Raw genomic sequence first — 27,886 nt, forward strand, 5'->3', positions numbered from 1 at the left:
GCTTTCAAACCGCTTGTGACAACCCCAGACCTACTGGGATATGCCACAGTTTCACTAAGCTGCCACCAACCATTCCCTGTAAGGAGTCACACAGACCAGGAATGGATTTTTTAACAAACAAAGGAATAAGGTTTATTTAAATAACACACAGGGAAAATAAAATGATCAAGTGAATAAGATACAGTAACGTGGCTTAGTCTCAATCATACATACACCAATTTGGTTCACACAGAACACCTTTAAATAAAGCACAGACCCTGAACCTATCAGTTCTGGCTACCCATACAGACACCTGAACCTATCAGGTTGGTACTGACTGACACACAGTAGTACCCTGTCTGACACACCGACTCCCACACCAGCTTCTTCTCTCAGCTCTCCTTCAGCTCTCCTCACAAACTCCACATATATATACAGTACAGCCCCTCCTCCTGATGTCCCGCCTTCCACTCCCCATAGGATGGAACTTTCCCTCCAACCCATGACAGACAGGTAACATCAGTGCTGTATGTAACACCGCTAGGTTGGCGGGAGCTGGGACAAGCGACGGGGGCTCACTCCGTCATGTGGATTCGATCTTATGACTGCAAGGTCTTCTGAACCTGCAGTAAAGAGGCTTCTGCGGTTTAACCCACAGAGCCACCACACCCCTTATTTTATTTAGTAGTTAGGTAACTAAGGCAACGTATATACATCTCCAGTTCTCCAATTTATCCTTACGATAACAACTGTACAAAGTGAGAAAGGTGGCCAAGTGATTGTAGTTACTGAGTGAGGGTTTAAACCTGGCTCTCCCAAATCCCAGTGTAACACTATGGCCTGGTAGGACTTGCAATATGGGGTTGCATTACGGGGGCGTTTTGGAAGTAGAAGGTGTCCTAATGGATTCCTCTCAAGGAGCCCAGTGCAAAAATGGCTGCTCCTGGAGACTTCCAGGAGTAGAAAGGGGTCCAATCTGAGCACAGGAAAAGATAAGATGGCCATAGAGGCCTGAAAAATGTCCCTGAGTTTCATGTCTTACCCACTGTTCCTCTGAAACACCACATGGGCCCTGTGGTCCATGCCAGTTAGTTTGATCATATCAGGTGAAATTATTTTATTCTCTCCTTTCTTCAAGGTCTTACCTGTTACATCGTTTGTACTTTTGAGATGGAAATGAAGATTAATAATAATCTTTATCAATTTTTACCAGTAAGCAGTCTTGGAATAATTTGGATTGAAAGTGGGTAGATATGGCTGTTCCCTGTTACTGAGTAGCTCATCCATGATAGCTGGTTGTTGTGGGTTTTTCGGGTTCTTTGGCCGTGTTCTTCCTAACGTTAAGAAGAACAACCTTGAGAACACAGCCAAAGAACCCAAAAAACCCACAACAACCATTAGATCCTGGCCGTGAAAGCCTTTGCAAATACATCATCCATGATAGTTTGTACATGTTCATTCTAGTATTACTGCAGCAGCCTGTCCAGTACGCTGTATCTTTTGTTCTGACATAAGCTGTGTGAGTAAGGAATCCACCACAGCTAGGAGGAAAGGATCATAATGACTGTATGCTAAGCCTCCTGCCTTTTATTGTGCTGGAAGCTCATGGTTTGCTTGTCCTCTAGCCTGATGTTGATCAGAAGTTATCTACCTGACCTCTGTGGCATCACCCTCATCCAGCAACTCACGTGAGTAACATAAAACGTTGGCAAGTCACGTGGTCCAGTCCTGAAACATCCTCAATCAATGTAGATCAAAAAAGACTTATGGTGCATCAGAACAAAGTCTGATCGAATCCAAGATTTTATATTCCCCCATCCCCAAGCAGATACCTATGTGGTGGGGCTTGTCAGAAGAATATCAGTTCACCAGCATCCCCTCCTCACATGTGTTCTCCAGAAACTAGTCCATGAAGACATAGAGCATCTTAGATGCAACGTTATTTTTAGTAGTAGTAGCAGCAGCAGCAGCAGCAGCAGCAGTAGTAGTAGTATGTCATCAAGTCACAACAGATATAGGTACAAACAGATACAATTCTGCAGTGCCTATATGACCAAAGGCTTTAGGCAAAGGATGAACAGCTATGGTCCCATGGATATTTTAGACTGCATCTTCTTTAAATCCTCATCATTGATTGTTCTAGCTAAGGCTGAGGGAAGCTGTAGGCCCAAAATGCCCAGGAGATCAACGTAAACAATATACACAACATCTATTTAGTTAAAATCCAGTATGTCCACTTTGTTATAGTAGCCAATTAAAATGTGTGCTTTATCATGTCATTTATTTCTGTTTGTATTCTGTCATTCTGTATATAGCACTCAAAATATGCTTTTTGAAGAAATTTAGGAATTACAGAATTATTTTGTGTTGCTTTATTATTATTTATTCTCCCCCCCCCCCTTTTCTTTTGTTATAGCTGGCTCAATAGCTCAGTTAGTTAGGTATCTGGCTGCAGAGTCAGAGTCAGGGATTTCTCCACTGTGCCTCCAGAGAGCTTGCCTAGCTGTGGGAAAGCTGCACAGTCTCAGGGCACACCTACAATCAGGGAATGATAAACCACATCTGAGTACTCCCTACCTAGAAAATCCTAAAAAGCATCACCATAATTCAGAATTGACTTGATGGCACACAATAATTATTATTACATATATATCCTGCCTTTCCTCCATTGAGGCCAAGCTGGGCTCTCCTCTTCCCCAGGTTCCCCTCATAGCAGCCAGATGAGGTAGGTGAGGCTGAGGGGGGTCACTCAGTGCATTTCATGGTCATTGGGGATTTGAGCACAGGCCTCCCTACTTCAGTATTCTAACTAATACCTCACACTAGTTCACATTGACCTATTGAAAAATGCCCTTCCAATGTCACTGATAGACTTGAAGTTCAAGCTCCATATTTATCTCTAACCATTTGCAAGGTTAGTACCTGGAGCACGCTGGCTTTACCTCCTATATCGGCATAAATGTTGGCAGGCTTCTGAATAAGAATTTAGACTAAGGATGAAGCCTATGTCACTAAGATCTTCTTCTTGGCGGGAAGGGGGACACCCCTCCCAATACTAAATACCTCAATTCTGATAGGTTGCTGTGAGTGAGAATCTCTGTTTCCCAGCAACCACAGGTATAGATCTGAGAACAAGATTTATTAGAAGGAAGACTGTCTGCTTGGGTGACACTGTCTGGGCAGGTGTGTGATGTCTGCACTCTTTGCACTGGGAGTAAATGCTGGGAAAAGCCCAGTGTGTCTGGCTTTTAAACAGGTTATTTCCTGTAGCACAATTCAGGCTTCTCCTTTCTGTTCAGCAAGGTTATATTGACAAATCCCAGGCAAGTCGTGTAGCCACGTGTAATGTGCAGAGAAAATGAGGTCAGGCACTGGAGAATTCTTCAGAAATTCAATTCCAAGTGATATTTTGGAGAGGCAGGTTTGCTCTGGATTAAGTCTGTTAATTCATTTTAAATTTAACCTGTCATCAAAGCACTTCTAAAGCAGTCGTTTTAAAACACACCTTTATCTAGACCTGGTCTGGATTATCTGTTTTAAAATACAGAGACAGCTGTGAGTGCCTTAGAAATCTGGATGGCCCCACTGGAAGAAAGTACGATGTCAGTGGGAGGTCACCACCTGCAGGACATGGTTGCTCAGCTGCCCTTCAGAAAAGATCCTGGCTAGGTTAAAGGAAAATATGAGAAAGGAGAGGAGATAATGGGATATGTCCTAAGGCAGCATCCATTTGCTGCCTCTCCCCCCAGGAGAAAGGCAATCTGCTTCATTGTCCCATCCGGTTCAGACCTTCTGGAGGGTGAGACTTCTAGGGCAAAGTAAGTTGACAGGATCATGGCCCTTTGCAGCACTTGGAGGATGCCTTTTAAAAATGATTAGTTACAATTCAGTTCCAGAGTTCAAAAATAAGTTAGTTACCATTATATTTACAGCTTTAAAAAATATTCTTATACATTTCATCTCTTGAAAATGTCTGTGATTGTTACTATTTTGTGACTTTAAAAATCGTAATTTTTTTATGTATCAGTACAATGTATCATCCATCCCTGTCCACAGTGTGGCAATTTATTCTTCTGCCATGATTTAATTTACTATAAAGGGAAACAAAAAGTCTGCATTCCATCAGAAGAGAAGTTATCCTTTGCTAAATTTTGATTGTGATACAATGTATACTTCGGTTATTAGAGAAAGTGATTAATTACAAACAACGACTGATTTGTAACCACTTACCTCTAATCTCTGGTTCTTTGTCAACCAATGTGAGTTTGAAGTAGAGATGGGCGTGAACCAAACCATGAACCAAAAACCCCATGAACTGGGCTGGTTTGTGATTAGGGTTGTGTTTTGGTCTGTGCAAGGTGTTTTGCCGAAACGGAATGAAGCACTTGACCCTTTTTTTCCCACTCAGCACTTTGTTTTGCTTTGGCAAAATGGATGCCTCTCCACCCCCTTCCCTCTGGCCCCATTGCCTCCCTACCTGGTCCTGCCACCTCCCTCCTCTTCTTCCTCTCGGACACCGTTTTCAGAGGCAGTGGCCTGGCTTCTCTTCCATGAGCCAGGCCTGCTGTCTCTGTGCTTGCACTCGTCTCTCAGCTCATAGATATGTGCCGGTGCAGAGACATTTGGCTCGACTTCTGGAAGAGGAACCAGGCCACTGTCTCCAAAGACAGTGGAGGCAAAGGAGGAGGTGGTGGAGGAGGAGGAGGCGGCAGCAGGACCAGGTAGGGAGGTGACAGAGGTAGTGGGAAGCGGGGAAGGCAGGCAGGCAGCGCAGGGGTTGAAGGTGTTTGGTTCCCCTCCCCTCCAGGCATGAACCAGAAAATTGAACTGCAAACCACCCCAGTTCATTGTTTTTCTGGTTCATGCCCATCTCTAGTTTGAAATGAAAAAGTTCTATTTAATGTGGGGCTGTCTTTCCATTTGATTGCTAGCATTCAGCAGAGAAAACTAAACAGCTTCCAGGAACAGGTTGGTTTAGGTCTACAGCAAAGATTTTCTTCTGGTCAGATTAAATTAGCAGTGGAGAAACTGTGGGATTTAGGTTGCATATGTCCTAAAGTGCCCAAAAATGGACCCCAGAATCTCTACACCAGTTGTTCCCAAATTTGAGTCCGGAGATGTCTTCGACTACAACTCCCAGAAATACTGAGTTATAGTTCAAGAATGTCGGAGGGCCCAAGGTTAGGAACCACTGCTGCATACTCTATTTTTTTTAAAGTAACAACACTAAAATATGCAAAAAGTTCAAACAGAAAGAGACTAAAATTGTCAGGAAAAATTGTAACCAAAGCTAGTCTGTAAACCTAGTCTTTGAAAATGCATGCCCCTGGCTTCTTAACAAAATGTATTTTGGTTTATTTATTTATTTTATTTCTTTATTTATTAAATTTATACCCCACCCCTCTAGACCATGTCTACTCATGGCAGCCATGAAGGGTTTAATCCCCTTCATGGATTGCTGCTTTGTTGTCGCGAAAGGGCTTGAGTAATTCAGAGTAGCTATGGGCTATACTGTGCAGGGACACCCAAGACAGACAGGTCATAGTGGAGAGTTCCGACTAAATGCAATCCACCCTGAGCAGGAACTGGCAAGCCACTCCAGTATCTTTGCCAAGAAATCCTCATGAACAGAAACAAAAGGCTAAAAGATATGACGCTGGAAGATGAGCCCCTCAGATCGGAAGGCATCCAACAAGCTACTGAGGAAAAGCGGAGGACAAGTACAAGTAGCTCCAGAGCTAATGAAGTGGTTGGGTCAAAGCAGAAAGGACGCTCAGCTGCAGACACACCTGGAAGTGAAAGGAAAGTCCGATGCTGCAAAGAAAAATACTGCATAGGAACCTGGAATGTAAGATCTATGAACCTTGGTAAGCTGGATGTGGTCAAACAGGAGATGGCAAGAATAAATATTGACATCCTGGGCGTCAGTGAACTGAAAAGGAAGGGAATGGGTGAATTCAGTTCAGATGATTATCATATCTACTATTGTGGGCAAGAATCCCGTAGAAGAAATGGAGTAGCCCTCATAGTCTACAAAAGAATGGGAAAAGTTATACTGGGATACAACCTCAAAAAAAGAGAGAGAATGGTTTCAATACAAATCCAAAGCAGACCTTTCAACACCACAGTAATCCAAATTATGCACCAACCACCATTGTTGAAGAGGCTGAAACTGACCAATTCTATGAAGGCTTAAAACACCTCCTAGAACTAACACCAAAGAAAGATGTTCTTCTCATTATAGGGGACTGGAATGCTAAAGTAGGGAGTCAATAGATAAAAGGAACAACAGCTAAGTTTAGCCTTTGAGTTCAAAATGAAGCAGAACAAGGGCTAATAGAGTTTTGTCAAGAGAACAAACTGGTCATCACACTCTTTTCCAACAACACAAGAGGTGGCTCTATACATGGACATCACCAGATGGGCAATACCGAAATCAGATTGATTATGTTTTCTGCAGCCAAAGATAGAGTAGCTCTATACAGTCAGCAAAAACAAGACCTGAAGCTGATTGTAGCTCTGATCATCAGCTTCTTATAACAAAAATCAAGCTTAAATTGAAGAAAGTCGGGAAAAAAAACACTGGGCTAGTCAGATATAATCTAAACCAAAACCCTTATGAATACACAGTGGAAGTGAAGAACAGATTTAAGGAACTAGATTTGGTGGACAGAGTGCCTGAAGAACTATGGATGGAAGCTCGTAACATTGTACAGGAGGCAGCAACAAAAACCATCCCAAAGAAAAGGAAATGCAAGAAAGCAAAGTGGCTGTCCAACAAAGCCTTACAAATAGCAGAGAAGAGAAGGGAAACAAAATGCAAGGGAGATAGAAAAAGTTACAGAAAATTGAATGCGGACTTCCAAAGAATAGCAAGGAGATACAAGAGGCCCTTCTTAAATGAACAATGCAAAGATATAGAGGAAAAGAATAGAAAGGGAAAAATCAGAGATCTGTTTAAGAAAATAGGAGATATTAAAGGAACATTCTGTGCAATGATGGACGTGATAAAGGACAAAAATGGTAGGGACCTCACAGAAGCAGAAGACATTAAGAAGAGGCAGCAAGAATCCACAGAAGAATTACACCAGAAAGATTTAGATATCTTGGATAACCCAGATACTGTGGTTGCTTACCTTGAGCCAGACATCCTGGAGAGTGAAGTCAAGTGGGCCTTAGTAAGCATGGCTAACAACAAGGCCAGTGGATTTGATGGCATTCCAGTGGAACTATTTACAATCTTAAAAGATGATGCTGTTAAGGTGCTAAACTCAATATGCCAGTAAGTTTGGAAAACTCAGCAGTGGCCAGAGGATTGGAAAAGATCAGTCTACATCCCTGTCCCAAAGAAGGGCAGTGCGAAAGAATGCTCCAACTACTGTACAATTGCACTCATTTCACATGCTAACAAGTTATGCTCAAAATCCAACAAGATAGGCTTCAGCTGTATGTGGACCGAGAACTCCTAGAAGTACAAACTGGATTCCGAAGGGCCAGAGGAACTAGAGACCAAATTGCTAACATGCACTGGATTTTCGAGAAAGCGAGTGAGTTCCAGAAAAACATCTACTTCTGCTTCATTGACTATGCAAAAGCCTTTGACTGTGTGGACCACAACAAACTATGGCAAGTTCTTAAAGAAATATCTGTCTCCTGACAAATCAATATGTGGGACAGGAAGCAACAGTTAGAACTGGCTATGGAACAATTGATTGGTTCAAAATTGTGAAAGTAGCATGACATAGCTGTACTGTATATTGTCCCCCTGATTATTTAACTTACATGCAGAATACATCATGCAAAAGGCAGGACTCAATGAATCCCAAGCCAGAATTAAGATTGCCAGGAGAAATATCAACAACCTCAGATATGCAGATGATACCACTCTGATGGCAGAAACTGGGGAAGAATTAAAGAACCTCGTAATGAGGGTGAAAGAGGAGAGCGCTAAAAATGGTGTGAAGCTCAGCATCAAATAATAATAATAATAATAATAATAATAATAATAATAATAATAATAATAATAATAATAAGAAGAAGAAGAAGAAGAAGAAGAAGAAGAAGAAGAAGAAGAAGAAGAAGAAGAAGAAGAAGAAGAAGATCATGGCCACTAGTCCCATCACTTCCTGGAAAATAGAAGGGGAAGATATGAAGGCAGTGACATATTTTACTTTCTTGGTCTCCATGATCACTGCAGACAGTGACAGCAGCCACAAATTAAAAGACACCTTCTTCTTGGGAGGCAAGCTATGACAAACCTTGACAGCATCTAAAAAGGAGAGAAATCACCTTGCCGACAAAGGCCTGCATAGTCAAAGCTATGGTTTTTCCAGTAGCGATGTATGGAAGTGGGAGCTGGACCATAAAGAAGACTTATTGCCGAAGAATTGATGCTTTTTGTGTTGCTGTGGGAGACTCTTGAGAATCCCCTGGACTGCAAGGAGAACAAACCTATCAATTCTAAAGGAAATCAACCCTGAGTGCTCACTGGAGGAACAGATCCTGAAGCTGAGGCTCCAATACTTTGGCCATCTCATGAGAAGAGAAGACTCTCTGGAAAAGCCCCTGATGTTGGGAAAGTGTGAAGGCAAGAGGAGAAGGGGACAACAGAGGACAAGATGGTTGGACATGCTACCAACATGAATGTAACCAAAGTCTGGGAGGCAGTGGAGAACAGGAAGGCCTAGTGTGCTCTGGTCTGTGGGGTCACAAAGAGTCAGACACGATTTAATGACTAAACAACAACAAAGTGCTGAACTATCTGAAGTCAAATCATTCTGGTGTCAGATACCTGTTCCTGACTGTAACATATGAATGCTTTTTTTAAATTGAACTAATTTGATATCCAGATATTACTACAGACGTCCAATGTTAAAATCCAATTATAAGATCAATAAGTGTTTTGCAAACAGAAATATGTGGTGTTTGTTCCAACTCCTTTCTGAAATGCAGTCACGTTGCATATGAATTAGTGAAGCTGTTTAACAGTAGAATATCCATAACACCCCACTGCATTTTATTCTTCATATTTCCATTTTACATAATGTAATCACTTGACATAGAATGTCGCCTGCACACTAGAAAAAAATAGTTCTGCTTGCTGTGGAGATGTTAATAACCACAAATGAACAATTCCTTGATTTCACAGCTTCCCATCTTTCTGCAGTGGCTAAAATAGTCACCTTTGCTGTTGGAAAAATAGCAATCTTGCATGCAATGGCCCTAAGCACCAATGGGAAGGATTTACAGGTTAAAATGATTGTTCTTTGCCATTGATTTGATTGGTTAAGTTTTTCCTCCCTTTGGCACTGGGGTCAGTTCTTTCTTTCTGCATATCTAGGATTTCTTTTGCTTTATTAATGGCCTTTGTCCTTGAGCTGCACTGTAAGAGTAGCCATGAAGGAAGATTCCATTTTTGCCCCCTTTAAATCTTTTTATTGCAGAAAGGGCTAGGTCTGCATGTTTAAGGGAAGGTTGATGAGACTGGACTAAGTCTTTCTGTGTTTTCTGTGCCTTGTCCTCTGCTAACATAAAGAAAAATCAAATTCCTAAACCCTTTTCACCAAAAATTACCAATATTTGCCACCTCTTTTTTGATTCAGAGCACTCTTGTCCATTTTGTCAGAGGGAAAGATGAGATTTTCTGGGGCAGCTCTATAGCAATCTTCCTAGAAAAATTAATTTATGGAAAAAACAGTGCATCAAAGAATTAGCTGTGATGGTCCATCAGCGCTAAGTATGAAGCCTGCAGATTCAGTGTGTGTAGTTTTCCTTTGGGCTCTAAAGGGGACAAGTAGCCTTCCATGTGATGCTGGAGTACACCCCATAATCTTTCCCCACTGTCTATCCTGTCTAAGGATAATGGTATGAAGAATCTGCAGAATATTGGAGATGGAATTCATCTTTAACAAGACCTTTGTGAGCCTTAAATACTTTCTATCTGTTGCTGGTGGAATTTTCCTCAGTAAAAGAGATGAAAGCACCTGTATTCTTATCCCATGGAAAAAGAGTCTTCAACAGCATTGCCAAGCTAGGCCACATATTTATTTATTTATTTATTTATTTATTTATTTATTTATTTATTTATTTATTTATATGCCGCCCACATTACCCAAAAGTCTCTGGGCGGCTTACAACATTTAAAATACAATAAAATTTAGAACAATTAAAATACAATTAAATAAATTGCCATCGGACCCACAGCTAATATTATTTCAATTAAAAGCCTTCTGGAACAGGAAGGTTTTGACCTGGCGCCAAAATGTCATCAGCGTCGGCGCCAGATGAATCTCAGTCGGGAGCGCATTCCATAGTCTGGGGGCAGCTGCCAAAAAGGCCCTTTGTCTATAAGCCATCCCTCTTACCTCCTTAAGGGATAGCTCTTTCAAAAGGGCCCCCTGGCTAGATCTTAACTGCCGGGTAGGCTCATATGGAAGGAGGTGGTCCTTCAGGTATCTAGGGCCCAAATGCCTTCAACTGTGTTAGGAGGGGTCTGGAAAGTGCAACTGTTTTCTAGAAGCTTCTAAGAACAATAAAATCTGATTGGTGGTTACGGAGGAATTTGCTTATGTTCAAGCTATGCTGTCCTCAGTATTGCTAATTGTTAGATACTTAGCTTTGTTGTTTTAATGTGTGGCCTTGTATTGTTCCTTAAACTTGTCTTACCTTGGATTTTGGTATTTTCATACCTTTTAAAAAAGATGTCTTTTTTGCCTTTTGCAGGCTTTATGAAAATATAACTATCTTGTCCCACTTAAAACATCTGATTACTTATTGGGGATTTGGTGGTAAATCTAAAGACTACCTTCTGGGATTTTTGAACTGCTTTGTGTGTTCAGGGGGTCAGCATTTCCACCTTCCTCAGCTGGGATGTAAGTAGAAAGCAAAGTCTTCTGGGTTTTGGAATTCCTAGAGACATAGCCTGGTCAAAATAAGTCCAGGCTACTTGGAACTGTGATTTCCCTGGATTTGCATTCTGGACAGTCACATGTTCCTCAACTGTGGTCCAGAGCTTAGCCAATGAGGAGAAATGGCAGACTGCAATCCACTGTTTGGAAAGCTACTTGTCCCAACAGCTTCTGTATTCAAATACCACACCGAAGGAGGCTAAAAGGTGGTGGCCCCTATTCTGTGGAACCAGCTTCCAGCCGAGATGCACCAGACTCTATACCTCCGGATATTTAGGAAATTAGTTGTTGTTGTTGTTGTTGTTGTTGTTGTTGTTGTTGTTGTTGTTGTTGTTGTTGTTGTTGTTGTTGTTGTTGTTGTTGTTGTTGTTGTTGTTGTTGTTTGTTTGTTTGTTTGTTTGTTTGTTTGTTTGTTTATTTATTTATTTATTTATTTATTTATTTATTTATTTATTTATTTATTTATACCCCGCCCATCTGGCCTAAAATTTATCCCCAAATGCTTTTAATACTAATTTTTAATTTAGGTATTTTTTTTTACCAGCTGCATTTCAGCTGGTGTGTCACCTTATTGATTTGTGTTGATATGGGGGTGGTGGTGGTTTGGAGCTTGCAAAATGGGTGGTGGTGGTTGTGTTTTATTTTATATACTGCCCATTAAAACATAAGAAGAGCCCTGCTGGACCAGGCCAAGGGTCCATCTAGTCCAGTTCCCTGTCTCTCACAGTGGCCCCGACAGATGTCTCTGGGAGCACATGAGACAGCTAGAGAGCTGTCCCCTGATACCCCTCCCCTGAACCTGGCATTTGAAGGTACCTTCCTTCTAAGCCTGGAGATTGTTCTAAGCCTGTAGATTACCCTGAATAGTGAATGTTCACCAATGGCCAGGTATACAAATCAAATTAAATAATTTTTTTAAAAATCAGTATGTCCTAGGGCTAAATCCAATTTTCTTCCCAGTAAGGTTAGATCCTTTAAATGAATGGGACTTGTCAGACAGCAGTAGTGTATGTCCCATTGATGTTAATGGACCTGCTTTAGTTCAACTTACATCTAGATTTAATCTTTGAATGCTGGTGGCTTCATTCAAGCTGACAGTTGTATCTCTGAGAAGAAATAGTTCTCTGTCTGCAGAAAACATGTGAGGGGGGAAGTGCACATTATCTTGTTGAGCCCCGTGTGCCAAGATTGCAAGATTATGGGACAGATTGGACACTTTCAACTGGATAGTGGATTATTGTTCCTACATGCTGTGATGCCCAGCTATTCTCCTCCCCTTGGTTTCAAAATGCATCTGTGGAAAATTTAAAAACTACATGGAAAAGAGAATCTATAGGCATAGAAAAGATGAGGTATTCTTTCTCCAGCTGCTTATTCTGCTCTGCAAGTGTTGCTCCCAACTTCAGTAATAAGATCGTGTTTATCAAAACAATTTTTGAGTTTGCTACTATTGATGTGGGTTTTATGACCGTGTTATACGATGTTCTTTTATAGCTGTTTGTTTTATTGTTTGTTTTTCATTTCCTCAAAATTTTACTCTGTTATTGTGAGCCACCTGAGTTTGTATTATAAAGGAAAGTGGAATACAAATGTCAAAATAAATTATTAATTTGACACACAGCAGCTTCAGATACAAGTTTGCTTGCTTAGTTCTGAGAATTTGCATGCTTTAATGAGAACATCCCATAACTCCTTCAACATAGCCAGCATAGAAAGGAACTCTCCAACTTACTAAAATAAACAAAGGCAACCAGCCTATGAAGAGGAGAGCCTGGATCCTTTCCCTTCTCAAACAGTACAGGAGAGGCTTGTTTCAGCTTTTCCAACAGTTAGTTACACAAAACAAGAAAAAAAATCTGGCTTTGTCTTCTCCTTTTTTTCCCCTTTTCAAGCCACAATTCAGGATTAGTTCTTGCCAGTATTCCTTTTTGAACCTATTGCCATTCTACATGCGTCTCCTGAGTGGTGAAGCTAAAAACAAGAAATACAGTACCAGCACATACAGATTGCAAGCAATTTCTGAAAATACTTCAGACATATTTTGCAATGTGCAAATATTTGTCAAAAATAGGTGAACATATCTATTACTTCCTGCTTCTTGTTTTCACCTATATTTTACTATTATGCAAGCATGGTCTCTCTCACACAAACATACATGTGTGCAGACATACATCTGGTTATGCACAAACATACCCATTTCCTACAGTGTACTTCTGCTGGATCTGTTGCTTCCATTAGCAGGCTTGGATCTTCCTTGCTTTCTATTCAATCTTGACCTTCCGTAATGCCAAAAGTTTGATGCAATTCAGTGGAAAATCCTCGGGAGCAGGTTTTTGCTGCTGCAGATAAAGTAAGATGGCTGGGAGGGGCCTCTCTAGACTGGGGTGACTGTCAATCTATCCAGCACTAAACAATTGTTCCTTTTATTTATTTATTTATTTATTTATTTATTTATTTATTTATTGGACTTATATACCGCCCCATAGCGCTACAAGCACTCTCCGGGCGGTTTACAATTTTAATTATACAGGCTACACATTGCCCCCCCAGCAAGCTGGGTACTCATTTTACCGACCTCGGAAGGATGGAAGGCTGAGTCAACCTTGAGCCGGCTACCTGGGATTTGAACCCCAGGTCGTGAGCACAGTTTTAGCTGCAGTACAGCGTTTTAACCACTGCGCCACGAGGCTCTGTATTCTGCCTCTGAATACAAAGAGAGCCCTGCTTCTCTCGTTTTGCGTCTCTTTCTGTCTCCTTTGTTCTTAGAAGCAGATAGCCTGTTGAGGCCTTTCTGAAAGCAGCCGTGTTTGACAATCATTTGCTGCTTGATCTATTCATCTGTAAGTAAAGGAAATAGTTTTTATTTTTTTTCTCCAACTAATGTCTCAGAGTAAGTTGTTGAAACTGTGAGTGCCAGTTGATGAGAAAAAGGGGTGGACTAAGTTGGGGAACTTGAAGCTATTCTGTTCCATGAGTCCTTGCAATTCTGCTGGACAGCTAGAGGAATTTAACTAGAAATTCAAAATTCTGCAACAAAGAAAGCCCTTTTTCTACCGTAGAAGTAACAGATGAAGCAGAGGTCCACTATAGAACCTTAGTCTATATATTTGTATGTTCTTTCATGGGTTTTAGAAGATTTCAGTTTTTGAAAGTGTAGATTTTTGTACTGTTAGCAGCTTGGACATATATTCATAAAAATAAATATAAATAAATATAAATGTAAAATAAAAGTAATACAAAAGTAAAAATAAAACACATCGAGAAAATGATTTTTCTTCTTGAAGTATCTAGTTTTATTGCCAGATTCAATCTCCAGAAAACTCAGACTCATATCCAAATATTCAAATTCAAATGAAGGCACAGTGAAAATTGATTAAAGAAACATTGGTAATTCAACATATGTCGATGACATAATGCTACAGACAGGAAATAGCTGTGAATTACTACTGAGGAAGCAGAATTACAGCTGAACATTGAGGCGGGAAGAATTATGACTACAGAAAAATTACATAGCTTTCTTATTGAAAATGATAAAATAGAACTTGTTAAAAGATTTTCTTTACCTCATCAATCCAAAAGGATACTGTAGCTGAGAAATCACAAGTAGGCTGAGACTCAGAAGGGCAGCCATAAAATTACTAGAAAATATTCTTAAGCGTAAAGATGTGTCACTGAAGACCAAGGCAAAGGTCATTCATAGGAACAGTATGTTTGTTGCGCTCAGAAAAGAAAGCTGAAGCATGAAGATGATAAGAAAAAGTACATTTATTTAAAATGTTATGTTGGAGAAGAACTTCATTGATACCATTGACTGTCAGAAAAATGAATAAGTGGATTCTAGGGCAAATCAAGCTTGAACTCTCACTGAAAACTAATATGACTAAACAGAAGTTGTCATACTTTGCTCATGTTATGAGTAGGCAAGATGCAATGGAAAAGAAAATAATGCTAACAAAAGTATAGCATCATAGGAAAAGAGGAAGATCCAGAGATGTTGGCTAATCTTTGGGTCCAAGTCCAAAGTCTGAGTCTTTGGTACAAAGTCCTGAGTTTTCATATTTTTAAGCATTTGCACCAACAGTTTTCAGACCTGTAGGAATGTTTTCAGTACATTGATCCTTGTTATTCTTTGAGGTATTTTGTTTTTTATAGAATATAGAATCAATGAATAAGGCTTGTAGAAATAGGTAAGCTGATGCTGCCTGGAATTATTGCAACAGTGAAAACATGTATACGTTGATACTCAGATGAATTTTGATATGAGTGTCAATGATTGTTTGGTTTCATTCTGTAGCTGACGCTATTTTTTTTAAAAAGCCAGCTGTTATGAACACAGGCTTCTAATTTTTCCTGGGGGGGGGGTGTCTAGAAAGTCTTGTAGGACTCTTAGAGAGGGTTCAAGCATCTGTTTATATGATCTGAAACCATAATCTGTCAACCTCATTTTTTAAAATCAATGAGCTATACTTTCCATCTGCCCCCTTCGGCCATCTCTCCTTCTTTCTTCCCACTAATTTATCCTAATGATGAGTTCAGTATTGTCTTTTTTTCTGCAGAAGCACTCCTTCTGCCACTAAATAACTTCATTGTGCAAATGTTGTTGCCTGAAATTTTCCCCCATGAAGATTAACTATCTTTTGTTCAGGAGGTTCCAGGTGTTGTTCATTTTACTTTTTGCTCTGTTAACATCTCCTTTGTTTTGCATCTCAGAATAAATAAGTAGGAATCGCTTTTATTTAGGAGATAAAGCTGCACATTTGATTTTAGAGGGTTTAAATTGTGCCCGATGCATTGCAGGGGTGATATTCAGGACTTGTGCTTACAATTCTCTTAATAAAACATATGAAAATCAGTTGAAACCTGACCAGATGAACAATAGTTAAGACTGACTGACTGACTGACTGACTGACTGACTGACTGACTGACTGACTGACTGACTGACTGACTGACTTACTTATTTATTTATTTATTTATTTATTTATTTATTTATTTATTTATTTATTTATTTATTTATTTAAGCAATGGTATATGATCCATAGTCAAATTTGACACTTTTAGAGTAAATAAATAGAGGGGACTCTTTAAATGCAGAGTGGCTACATACTTCTGCTCAGTCTGAAACACATGAAACAATCTGAAACACTGGTTTGAACTATCACTTATTCTGTTTTGTTTTTTTAAATGAGCATATAATTGGTTTAGGATGAGTGTGTACTAAATTACATCCCAACAGTGCACCATGTAATGTCTGCAGTATTGAAACTGGAACAGTGGGAACTCTGTTTCACTGTATGATGGGTTGGTTTATGTTGAGGATAAGACTATATCCCAACTGTTCCTGAGCCTTGTCTTCCATGTGTTGGTGGCGGCCAAATGAATGGTAGATCTTTCTTCTTCATCCATGTCTGCTCAGTAAGTAGCTTGATTTGGTAGGGTATTATCTTCTCCCATCTCCCTATTTTCTTTGTGAAATAGTATTTTGAGGTAGCTCCAAATGAAAGCAGCTGGTAGCATATAATGTGATGTAGACAACTGGTTTTTGTAGTAGTACTCACCTTTTTCTCTCAGTTTCATTGTGGATCCAGGGGAAATAAAACTGACTGTGTGTGCGCGCACACACACACACACATGCGGCTCCAATAAAACACACCAATTTAATTTTAGAACCTTTCATTAATGTATAAACGACAGGTCACAATTTCAGAATGGTGTTGGTACAGCATGAAGGAGTGGACATCTGCATTGATGACCCACCTGCCAGCTAATGTGTACCTTGCCACACGTGGGGGAAATAGACCCTTGTGGCAAGGTCTAATTCCCCCACATGTGAGATCACTAGAGGAATCTGTCAACCTCCCAATTGCCTCTGCTACCCTCACTTGGATCCCCCAGGGTTACTACCTGAACTCCCATCCTTTTTGCATCCAGGCAATGGCTGAGGCTTGCATTTGTGAAAGAATTTGAGATGGGTTGATATATGGAGGCATGAGAGGTGCAGATTGGACCAAAGCAGCTATCACAATTATGCTCACATTTGCACTTTGCTTTGCTACACTTGCCCTGGTTATATTCCCAACACACTCTCTTTTCTGTTCCCCCATTTGCATCCTTTACTTAAACCTCTTCCTACTCTGGGGCCCTACTAGGACTGACCACAATTAAATCCCATCTAGTGCTATTGTTTTGGGAGGCACCTTTTCAAAATGTTTCATCATAGGTAATAGCAGAGGCCTCCCCTGTGAAGGACCTGGCATACAGGACATCCACTAAGTGGTTGGACAAATGCCAACCCCGCTCAAAGTATACAGCATGTCCTGTGAATCAATTGTAAAAGGATCTCTCTACCTTTACATTAGACCCTTGCCTACTCTCTTGGGCATCCATACAAGACCTCTTTGCTTCCTCTATTTCAGGGCACAGTGACGTAAAGATGTTAACAACAACAACAACAACAACAACAACAACAACAACAACAACAACAACAACAACAACAACAACAACAACATGAAAAAATGTACCCAAACATTCTTGGAAAGATTGATCTCAGGGGGATCCTCATTATCCAATATTCTGGCTGAACCGATGCTCGTGGCCACCCATTCTTCTTCCTCCTGTTGCTGTTCATCTTTTTTTATCCTTTTCTGGGGCCATTTTGGCAATGCAGTAATCCTAGTCCCAACTGTTCAATAGTCCCCAGAGATATCCTCCCCCCCCCCTGAATCAGAGGAGTCCAACTCTGACCTCTGGCAATGCAATGTTCTCCTACAGTTTCCTTTTCTTCCACCTCATACCCTGATGCCTCCACTCTGGTGACTTGTTTGATTCAGAAGTGGAATTGTTTTCTGCTGATGGTTCCCTGAACCTTCTTGTGACTCTGATGGTGGTGTGTGGCTGAGTTGCTGAGGTATTCGGAACAGCATCCATCTGCTGCTTGTTGCCTGGTTCTGGTCCCCAGTTACTCTGCTTGCTCCACCAGGAGAGCCAAGGTTTTGAAAATTCCCTATAAAACCTGAGCCCCTCCTGCTGCTGAAGGTACTTGTTGCTGCCCTACCTCTGTTGACAGAGGCAAATTTGATGGGCCTTGTGGTCCTCTTGCGTGGCACCATTGCCTCCCAGGTTCCTTGGTTTGGTCTCTTTGTTCTCACATGGCCGGCTGGGAAGGTGCCTTTCTTTGCCTTGGTGCTTTTTCCATGGTGCCATCTTCTGTGACTAAATAAAACCACATTAGTCTGCCAGAATGCCAAAAGCTAGGTATCCTCAAGGTAGGCCAGTTGATGTATAACCCCACATTAAGCCCACGTCTGTCATTTCTCTCTCTCCTCTGTGAATTATTAAGAGCAGTGCAGACCCTCCTATAGGCCCTATACCTTGTGAGTAGAGAAAGCAACCTGATACAACCTATAACTGAGGTTGCTTATCTGCAACCGTCCTGGAAATGTCCTTCTAAGAAAGGAGGAACGTCACCCCCTATTTGGGATGCCTACCTGGCTGCTCTTGAGATGTATTATGAGGTGACCAAGTGGCTCTTCCCAACAATGGCTGCACAACATGAGGTGGCCTTTGGCTCTCCTCTCATGCTGTCTGGCTATTTCCCCTCAAAACGGGAGGGGAGTGTGATTGACCCAGGATTTTTTCTAAGCCAAATTGACGTCAGTGTAGCTGCCACCCCAGTGATTTCAAGGCAGATGTCCTCCACCCCACCCAGTGATTTCAGCAGTTCAGGAGCCCCTGCTTTCCCTCTTCATAGGGGCTCCCTGCAGGTTAGAATTCAGGCATGTCTGATTGGGCTGCCCAGGATCCTCCTTCCTCTTTAAGCTGCTGCTGTACTGCTCCTGAGCCCAGGCAGAGTGGTGGCGGTAGTATCAACATATCTCACCAGACCACAAACCCAGGTAAGTTTGAACTGGAACCCCTGACCTTAAGTAAGAAGCAGATGGCTGAGTTCTGAATCACAATACTGTAGTTGTTTTTGCTCTGTTCCTCTATCCATGCCTTTCTTTTTCACAGACCAGCCCTGAAGAGGGCAGCAGAGGCCAAAGTAGACCCCTGCTGGGGGTGACTTTTAAAGCTCTGCTTAAACCTGGGATGACAGTTACTGCCATTAGAATAATAGATTGGCATTTTTAAAAAATTGTTGAGCTTACATTTCCCACTTGTCTGAATTTAAAGTCTCAGACATTAAAATGTGCCTTTTCCTTTCATAACTAATTCATTTCAAAGAGCAAAGATGAAGGTGGAAAATGGATTTCTCCTCCTCAGCTTTCCCTCATGCTGACTCTGAAAACATTTTCCTTCAACTCCCTTTTGAATGAGTTTGAATGAACATTTTCCTTCAACTCCCTCATATGAATGAGTATGGATTCATAGGAAATCACTGAAAGAAGATAAGTTCTTTACTGTTAACTAGTTCACTAAAAAAGAAAGAAACTAAGAAAGAAAAAGTTATTTTATATATGAGTGGGACATATATTGTGCTGAAGACAGACCGGTATGTAAATAAATAATATTCAGGACACAAATTGTTCACGTGTTGTGTGGAAACAGAAGGCATAGGCTATCTTCGTGCTTCTTAAGTGAACAATCGACTTTTCAGTTTTCAGACAACTTCTTAGTTTGTTAGTTGGGTGAACAATCATTACTCTTTTCAAATTGTGAGCTGCCCATGGGTGCATCACACTGATGAATTTGGATAGTTTCCAGTCAGTCAGAATATTCTTTTTTTCCAGTGGCAATTAGTCAAAAATGTGATGATTTGACCCACAATGCACAGTGGAGTGATGGTTGTATAGCAGTATTGTTAAGGCATTACTCAGTTGCTAAGTGTGGTAGTTCAACTGCTGTAGTAGGAGAATAACCTGATTAAAATATTTTGATAGATTGTGGAACATTTCCAGAAGGCTCATTTGACTTCTGTAATGATGCTTATGCTTCTGTGTTCTTGTTTCTTATGCTGAAGATATCTGATAGTAAACAGTTTCTCATTTGTGTTCTCAAGGAGTACTAATCTCCCCCAGTTAATTTGCAGAGCAAAAAGTTGTGTGGCAATAAAGGATTATGTTACTGAGTAAAGAAAGAACAGTTGAAGTAAAGGAATTGTTATGGAAGGGAGTGTTTTCAGGGGCCAACCCATGGCATTTTGCTGATTGAGGCAAAAGATAAGATAGCATACTCCTTATTCCATGTACTGAAGCTGATGTGATAGATATATGAATCTTCTGTCACGAGCAAGGACACAGCCCTTCTTCCATGGTACCTGAGGGTAACAGGCTAGGTCAAGGTACTGTAGAGTCTATTGCATGGCCCGCATTGTTTCATCCTACAGCCTGCATCGCTTCTTCCTGCCAGCATGCACTGCTTGAGGCAACTGCCTCACTCTGCTTCATGGAAGGGGCAGTCTACTCCAGCTGAGGCCCTGGTCACACAAGGGATAGGTTCTCTAATTCTTCTAATACTTTCCATAACACTGTTGTACTGATTCTCTGTTACATGGCATATATACCAGGACGAACATCCCAAGAAATTTTAGCGGTAACAATTTATTTTCTCCTGTTTGAATAATTATGGCCAGCCACACCTCGATGCCAGTTTATTTATTTTTTATTGTTTCTGGGGTAATTCAGCCTCTGGATATAGGTATATCAAGGAGCTGAATTACCCCTTGAGGGAAGAAAAAAAAAACCAAAACAACATGGCATCATGGTGTAGCCAGCCATAATTAATCTCTCTCTCCTCTCTCTCTCTCTCTCTCTCTCTCTCTCTCTCTCTGTGTGTGTGTGTGTGTGTGTGTACTGATACATCAGTATATTGGGAACAGGTTTCTGTTTGTGAATATGCCCTCTGTTGCACTGGCTGCTCCTGCAGAATTGCTCTGGTCTGTCTATTTCCCCCACCTCCTCCTCTGTCTTTCAGCTTAAACTGCCATTTCCTTTTTCCCCTGGCAACCCCCACAACTGTCTCCTCACAATGACTGGTGAAATGGTGAAAAGCGGCTTGTTGAAATGCCAATTCTGCAGCAATGGCTCAATTGCTCTGTGACATCCTTTACTGATGTATCGATGTACTGGCTGTGGAAAAAAATAATAATATGTGTGCCATAATAATGGTGGCCACCTTCCTGGCTTCAGTTCTGAAAAGAAGCGGGACAGGTCCTGCACACAGGCAATTCCGGTAAGGAATGTACCGATACAACAGAGGTACAAAATGACACAACCTCCTAGGAAGTGGAAAATAAACTGCAGTTATACCGCTGGCCAGGAAAATGTTTTGATTTTGATTCTGTGTTGTGTGACCAGAAAAAAAAAAGCAGTGATCTAACTGGGGGATAGTCAGGGCCTGAGTTGTTGTTTTTTTTCCTGAGGAATAAGCAGTCAAATGCTCAGACTTTCTGAAACCAGACCATTCTGAAAGGCAATTTTTGACAAACAGATGTTCTCCCTCATTTAGTCTCCCATGCAAGCTCATTGTATAAACTTCTGACTTCTGTTATCTTGTCCTATTCTTCTTCACTTAGAGTTCTAGTTTCAACTTTCAGTCACATCAAAAAGTCAACAGGAAAGAACCATTGGCTTTCTATAGATGCTGAATCTGTTTTGGCAGCCACAAGAGACAGTAATATTTGTTTGTGGTTGAAGTTTGCTGACTGCAAAACCCCATGATGTAGGGAAAACCTAATTTTCTTCCTGCTTTACAACTCGAATGATAGACACACAGACCAGGAAGTAAAAATCTGTTTTGTTCAGCTCTCCACCTGCCCACATTTTGGGAGAGATTTTCATTTTTCTCATTTTTTTGCAATATTTATTTGTGTCTTGCCCGACTAACGTACATTCTATTCGTTTGTGGCTATGTGAATTTTAAAAGATGAAATAGTGCTTCTGAGATGGAACAAAGACAGGATGTTGATGATATAATCGGAGAGCAATTCGCTATGTACATAACTGACTTCTGCTTCAAACTTACAGAAGTCATTATTTTCAGAGCTTTTTTTTTCTCTTGAGAAATAGGTACAATTGAACCGACTGCTGGGAAAGGGCTTCATCTAAATGCTGCGTGTACACCATAATATGCAGCTCAGAAAACCTACTGTGCTCAAGTTGCTATGGCCAGCCCCAGAGAAATCCAGGATTTTGTAGAACCTCCAAATTTTGAGGAGTATAAATATAATTAGAAGGTGTAAATCTGACAGAAAAAGCCCCTTTCCCTATCCAACAATGAATGAGTGTGTCCTGTGGTAGCCAACTGACTGACAAGTGGTGGATGGGGCATTGGTGTTGTGAGACTAGAATTAGTGAACAGGGGCAACTTCACACAGCAGTATTGTGTTGTCAGTCCCACTTATGAAAATGGAGTCGCCATTGTCAGCTATGGCATTCCTTAATTACTTGTTGCTGGAGACAGTTTTCTGTGAACTTCTGGCGGTATGGAGGAGGCTTTGGTGCTTCTTCCCATAAGTATCTGTTACATACAGCACTGATGTTACCTGTCTGTCATGGGTTGGAGGGAAAGTTCCATCCTATGGGGAGTGGAAGGCGGGACATCAGGAGGAGGGGCTGTACTGTATATATATGTGGAGCTTGTGTGAGAAGAGAGAGAAGCTGGAGAAGAAGCTGGGAAGAAGAAGCTGGTGTGGGAGTCTGTGTGTCAGACAGGGTACTACTGTGTGTCAGTCAGTACCTACCTGATAGGTTCAGGTGTCTGTATGGGTAGCCAGAACTGATAGGTTCAGGGTCTGTGCTTTATTTAAAGGTGTTCTGTGTGAACCAAACTGGTGTATGTATGATTGAGACTAAGCCACGTTACTGTATCTTATTCACTTGATCATTTTATTTTCCCTGTGTGTTATTTAAATAAACCTTATTCCTTTGTTTGTTAAAAATCCATTCCTGGTCTGTGTGACTCCTTACAGGGAATGGTTGGTGGCAGCTTAGTGAAACTGTGGCATATCCCAGTAGGTCTGGGGTTGTCACATTGATTGGTGTCCAGCGTGTGGGATACGACTGGTCCAGTTGTCCAGTGGTCCAGCAAAGCCTTGGCAAGTGTGCCCAGAGCAAGGGGGGTCTAGTCAGGGACAATCTGAGAGCGCGTAGGTAATCTTCTAGGCTTACCTCACGGGGAGGTAGGCTAGTGGAAGAACGTGTAACCTCAGATTGGGGACTAGATTAGGGAGCTCTGAGGCAACCTGTTTTGGCGGGAAAAAGGCTGAGGCAAAGCTGAGTGAAGTAGCAGTGATCTAGCCTGTCTGCTGAGAGGCCTAGCAGAGGGGGGTGGACTCTGGCTGGCAACAGTTGCAAGTTAGTGCTGAAGGAACAGCAGCAATCTATAGAAGGCTGGTTCTGAGGCAAAAGAAAAAAAAAGTGGTCGCTTTGTTTTGAGGCTTGACTTTTGAAAGCAGCCTGTTCTGGGGGGGGATTATGCCCTTGACTCGAAGCCAAATGGCAGAAATGGGTGAAGTGAGGGAACCCCAGGTAGACCAAGGTTCTGAGGATGAATTTGGCTCAGTGCAGGATGACAGCACGGGAGAACAGGACCCAGAACTCAGAAAAATACTTCTAGCCCAACAGCATGAACTGAGGGTGAGGGAGATGGAGCAAAAGGAAAGGGAGAGGCAAAGACAATTTGAATTGGAGAAAGAAAGGATGGCGTTTGAGTTAAGAAAATTGGAACTGATGAATCAGAACAATAATAACAATAGAGATTCTGAGGGAGGCCAATTGTCTAAAACTGACCTGAAGAAATTCCCTGTGTACCACAAGGGAGATTGCCCTGAGGTGTTCTTTTCCCTAGTGGAAAGAGCGTTTGTGGACTTCTCAGTAAGGGAAACTGAGAAGATGACCATCATGCGATCTTTAATCAGTGGCAGCCTGGCAGAAGTCTATGCAGAGATGCCAGAGGAACTGCTAAAAGACTTCGCAGAGTTTAAAAAACTGGTGTTTGCCAGACATGGGATAAATGCGGAACAGCTGAGGCAAAGATTCAGGTCACTCACCAAGAAACCAGAGCAGACTTTTACCCAAGTGGGGGCCCAACTGGTGAGGCTGCTAGAGAAATGGCTGTCGCAGGAGGGGACAGAGACCTACCAGCAGCTCAAAGACCTGATAGCACTGGAACAGTTTTATTCAGTCCTGCATGGGGAACTGAAGTTCCAGGTGAGGGAGAGGAAACCTAGATCTGTGGCAGAAGCGGCCGAGATCGCAGATTTTATTTCCCAAATAAGAAAGCCCTTAGGTGAGGGGAAATCTGTAGGTAAACCTAAAGAAACCTACAGCAAGTACTCTCAGGGACCAGGGAGAAACCAGCAAGGGGGAGGGGCCCATGGTGAAGGGAAGCCCTCAGACATGAAACAAAGACCTCAGATTTTGGAGGGAAAACCAAAACCAGATGAGAAAGACTCCAAGTACAGCAGAAAATGTTATTTCTGTCAAGGAAAGGGCCATCTAATCTCAGAGTGTGAGAAATTAAAGCAGCTAAAAGGAAATGTGCCTCATGATTTGAGTGGAACCAAGCCAAAAGCTGTGTTCTGTGTCCAGAAAGAGCAAAGCTCCTTGCCACTGAGGGAGCCTGTTGCCATGGCTACTCAATCTGGAACAGTTACATCTGCTGATCAGGCTGGGGGAAATGGTCCTCTTGTGGAGGTCAAGCGCTGCTTGCTAGTGAGAACAGATTCACAGTTGTTTGAAACCGCAGGGGTAGACGTAGGAATACTTGACCATCAGTATAGGGGGCTAAGGGATACTTGTTCCCAGGTGACCCTGTGCCATCCAGATATTATTCCTAGGGAGTATATCATCCCAAATGAGAGCATGAAGGTGGCAGGGATTGAGGGACAGGTGATCTCGCTGCCAGTAGCTGAGGTACCTGTGAACTTTCAAGGCTGGAGGGGAGTTTGGCGGCTAGCGATTTCATCGACTCTGCCAGCAGCCGTGCTCGTGGGAAATGACCTGGCTGAGCATGTGAAACAGGTGCTAGTGATTACACGCTCACAAGCTACCACGGGGACAGTTCAAGGGGGTACTGATGAGCCCGAGACGGAAGCAGAGGGGAGTTCCGAAGCTGTGGTGGAAACCTTAACCACAGACAGCCGATTTGGCCAAGAGCAAAAGGCAGACGCCACTCTCCAAAAGTGTTTTGAACAGGTGACAGACGCCCAGCTAACACCTGAAACCCCAGTGAAATTTTGTGAGAAAAAGGGAATTTTATATAGGGAGACCCTGAGGAATATCTCAAAAGGGGGAGATGGGATCAGAAGTCAGCTAGTGGTACCTGAAAAGTATCGCCCCATGATCTTACAAAGGGGGCACTCTGACAAGTTTGCTGCGCACTTAGGGGTGAACAAAACACAGCAGAGAATTACACAGAATTTTTACTGGCCTGAAATAGGAAAGCAGATCAAAGAGTTCTGTAAACAATGTGACGTGTGTCAGAGGCAGGGGAATAACCGTGACAGGACCAAAGCAAAGTTGTGCCCTTTGCCTGTGATTGACACTCCGTTCAAATGCATAGGGGTGGATATTGTGGGACCTTTGCCCAAGGCCACAAAGAGGGGGAACCGGTTCATTCTCACCATTGTGGACCATGCCACGAGGTACCCTGAAGCCATACCCTTGACTAACATTGAAACTAACACAGTGGCAGATGCCTTGGTGGGGTATATGTCCAGGATGGGATTTGCCTCAGAAATAATCACAGATTTGGGCGCATCGTTTACATCGAAGCTCATGAAACGGTTATGGCAAATCTGTGGAATTAAACACAAGGAAACCACTGCCTATCACCCCGAAAGTAATGGGTTAACGGAGAAGTTCAATGGGACTCTGATGCGCATGATTAGGGCTTACTTGGCAGAGAATCCAAACAATTGGGACCAGAAGCTGCAATCCCTTTTGTTTGCTTATCGATCAGTGCCACAAGCCAGCACCGGGTTCAGTCCGTTTGAACTTTTGGTTGGGAGAAGGGTGAAAGGGCCACTTGATTTGATCAAACAAAATTGGGAGCAGATCACCCAGGATGACCCACAAGATGTTGTGACATATATAGACACCTTAATAAATGACCTAAAGAGAAACCTAGAGCTAGCAGCAGAGACCCTGCAAGCTCAAAAGGTCAGAAAGAAAGCTTGGGATGACCAGAAAGCCAGGGAGAGACACTTTAACCCAGGGGAGGAAGTGCTTTGGCCGAGGCCCTGCAAAGAGAACAAACTGCAGCTGGGTAGCCCAGAAATAAAATACTTGGGTCACATAGTAGGGGGAGGAGTGATAAAACCCCTAGAGGCCAAAATAGAAGCCGTTCGTGATTGGCCTAGACCCAACACCAAGAAAAAAGTCAAATCATTTCTTGGGTTGGTGGGCTACTACAGAAAGTTCATCCCGAGGTTTAGCGAGATAGCGACTCCGCTGACCGATCTGACGCGGAAGAAGACTGATGACCGCATCCCGTGGACCAGCGACTGTGAGGAGGCGTTCCAGAGGTTGAAGGAGGCCCTCATCAACTATCCAGTGCTGCGTGCTCCAGACTTCGACCGGGAGTTCATCATCTACACCGATGCGTCTAACAGCGGGGTAGGAGCAGTTCTTTGCCAGGAGGATGAAAATGGTGACCAGCATCCAGTGTCCTACCTGAGTAGGAAACTTCAGAAAGGTGAGAGACATTTGGCAACAGTGGAAAAGGAGTGCCTGGCCATAGTCTACGCGATCCAGAAGGCCAAGCCTTACATCTGGGGAAGACATTTTATTCTGTGCACTGACCATTCACCACTGCAATGGTTAAAGACAATGAAAACCCACAATAGTAAACTTATGAGGTGGGCTTTAAACCTGCAAGACTATGACTTTGAAGTGAAGGTGGTCAGAGGGTCAGTGAACTGTGTTGCTGACGCCTTGTCAAGAAGACCCGAAGAATGAAGACGGCGAAGGAACATGGACTATGTATATATTTTGGTGACCAAAGGTTAAATGTACTTGTTTATTAAACATACTTGGTTTGTATGAATAAAGGTAACTTGATGTATTGTAAATGGTAAATGTTTAAATGCCTAATTGATATGTTTATCCTAGAGTAAGTATGGTATTGTATGTTATTGTATAACTGTTTTTGTATGTTTTGGATCCAGGTTGTTTTTTGGAGAAAAGCACTTTAGCTTTCCCCCTACAAAACAACTTATAAAGAGGGGAGGTGTTACATACAGCACTGATGTTACCTGTCTGTCATGGGTTGGAGGGAAAGTTCCATCCTATGGGGAGTGGAAGGCGGGACATCAGGAGGAGGGGCTGTACTGTATATATATGTGGAGCTTGTGTGAGAAGAGAGAGAAGCTGGAGAAGAAGCTGGGAAGAAGAAGCTGGTGTGGGAGTCTGTGTGTCAGACAGGATACTACTGTGTGTCAGTCAGTACCTACCTGATAGGTTCAGGTGTCTGTATGGGTAGCCAGAACTGATAGGTTCAGGGTCTGTGCTTTATTTAAAGGTGTTCTGTGTGAACCAAACTGGTGTATGTATGATTGAGACTAAGCCACGTTACTGTATCTTATTCACTTGATCATTTTATTTTCCCTGTGTGTTATTTAAATAAACCTTATTCCTTTGTTTGTTAAAAATCCATTCCTGGTCTGTGTGACTCCTTACAGGGAATGGTTGGTGGCAGCTTAGTGAAACTGTGGCATATCCCAGTAGGTCTGGGGTTGTCACAGTATCCTGTTAAGCAAAAAAAGAGAGGCAAATTTCTGGCAATTTCTTCTTTTCCTCATTTCTGCCCTTTCTTTCTTTCCTGCCAGCAGGACCCTTCACTGAGCTGAAGTGAATAAAGATTTGGAGAAGGGCAACTCACGGTCTAAGTTAGAGTGCCAAATGATGTTGTCCTTTGGTTTGACATATTAAAGCAGCTATTACGAGTTAATGGAATTTCCCCGCTCTGCATTAAGGTTTGTGGGGATGGAGTGATTTCTTTTTTAGTGTATGACTTAATTCATATGATTGAGTCAAGTGAATCTGCATTAATTGTTGACACAC

General features: G+C 42.1%; 1 protein-coding gene across 1 annotated transcript; it reads left to right on the forward strand.

Moving 5' to 3' along the window:
* Positions 1-215: 215 nt before the first annotated feature.
* Positions 216-27,412, forward strand: LOC144587909 (uncharacterized). Its single transcript, XM_078389553.1, has 2 exons — positions 216-305; positions 22,531-27,412. Exon 2 carries the CDS (start codon positions 23,297-23,299, stop codon positions 26,780-26,782), a length of 3,486 nt encoding a protein of 1,161 aa, XP_078245679.1. The 5' UTR covers positions 216-305; positions 22,531-23,296; the 3' UTR covers positions 26,783-27,412.
* The last annotated feature ends 474 nt before the right edge of the window (positions 27,413-27,886 follow it).

Source organism: Pogona vitticeps, chromosome 1 (assembly GCF_051106095.1).
Source record: "Pogona vitticeps strain Pit_001003342236 chromosome 1, PviZW2.1, whole genome shotgun sequence".
Classification (NCBI taxonomy): domain Eukaryota; kingdom Metazoa; phylum Chordata; class Lepidosauria; order Squamata; family Agamidae; genus Pogona; species Pogona vitticeps.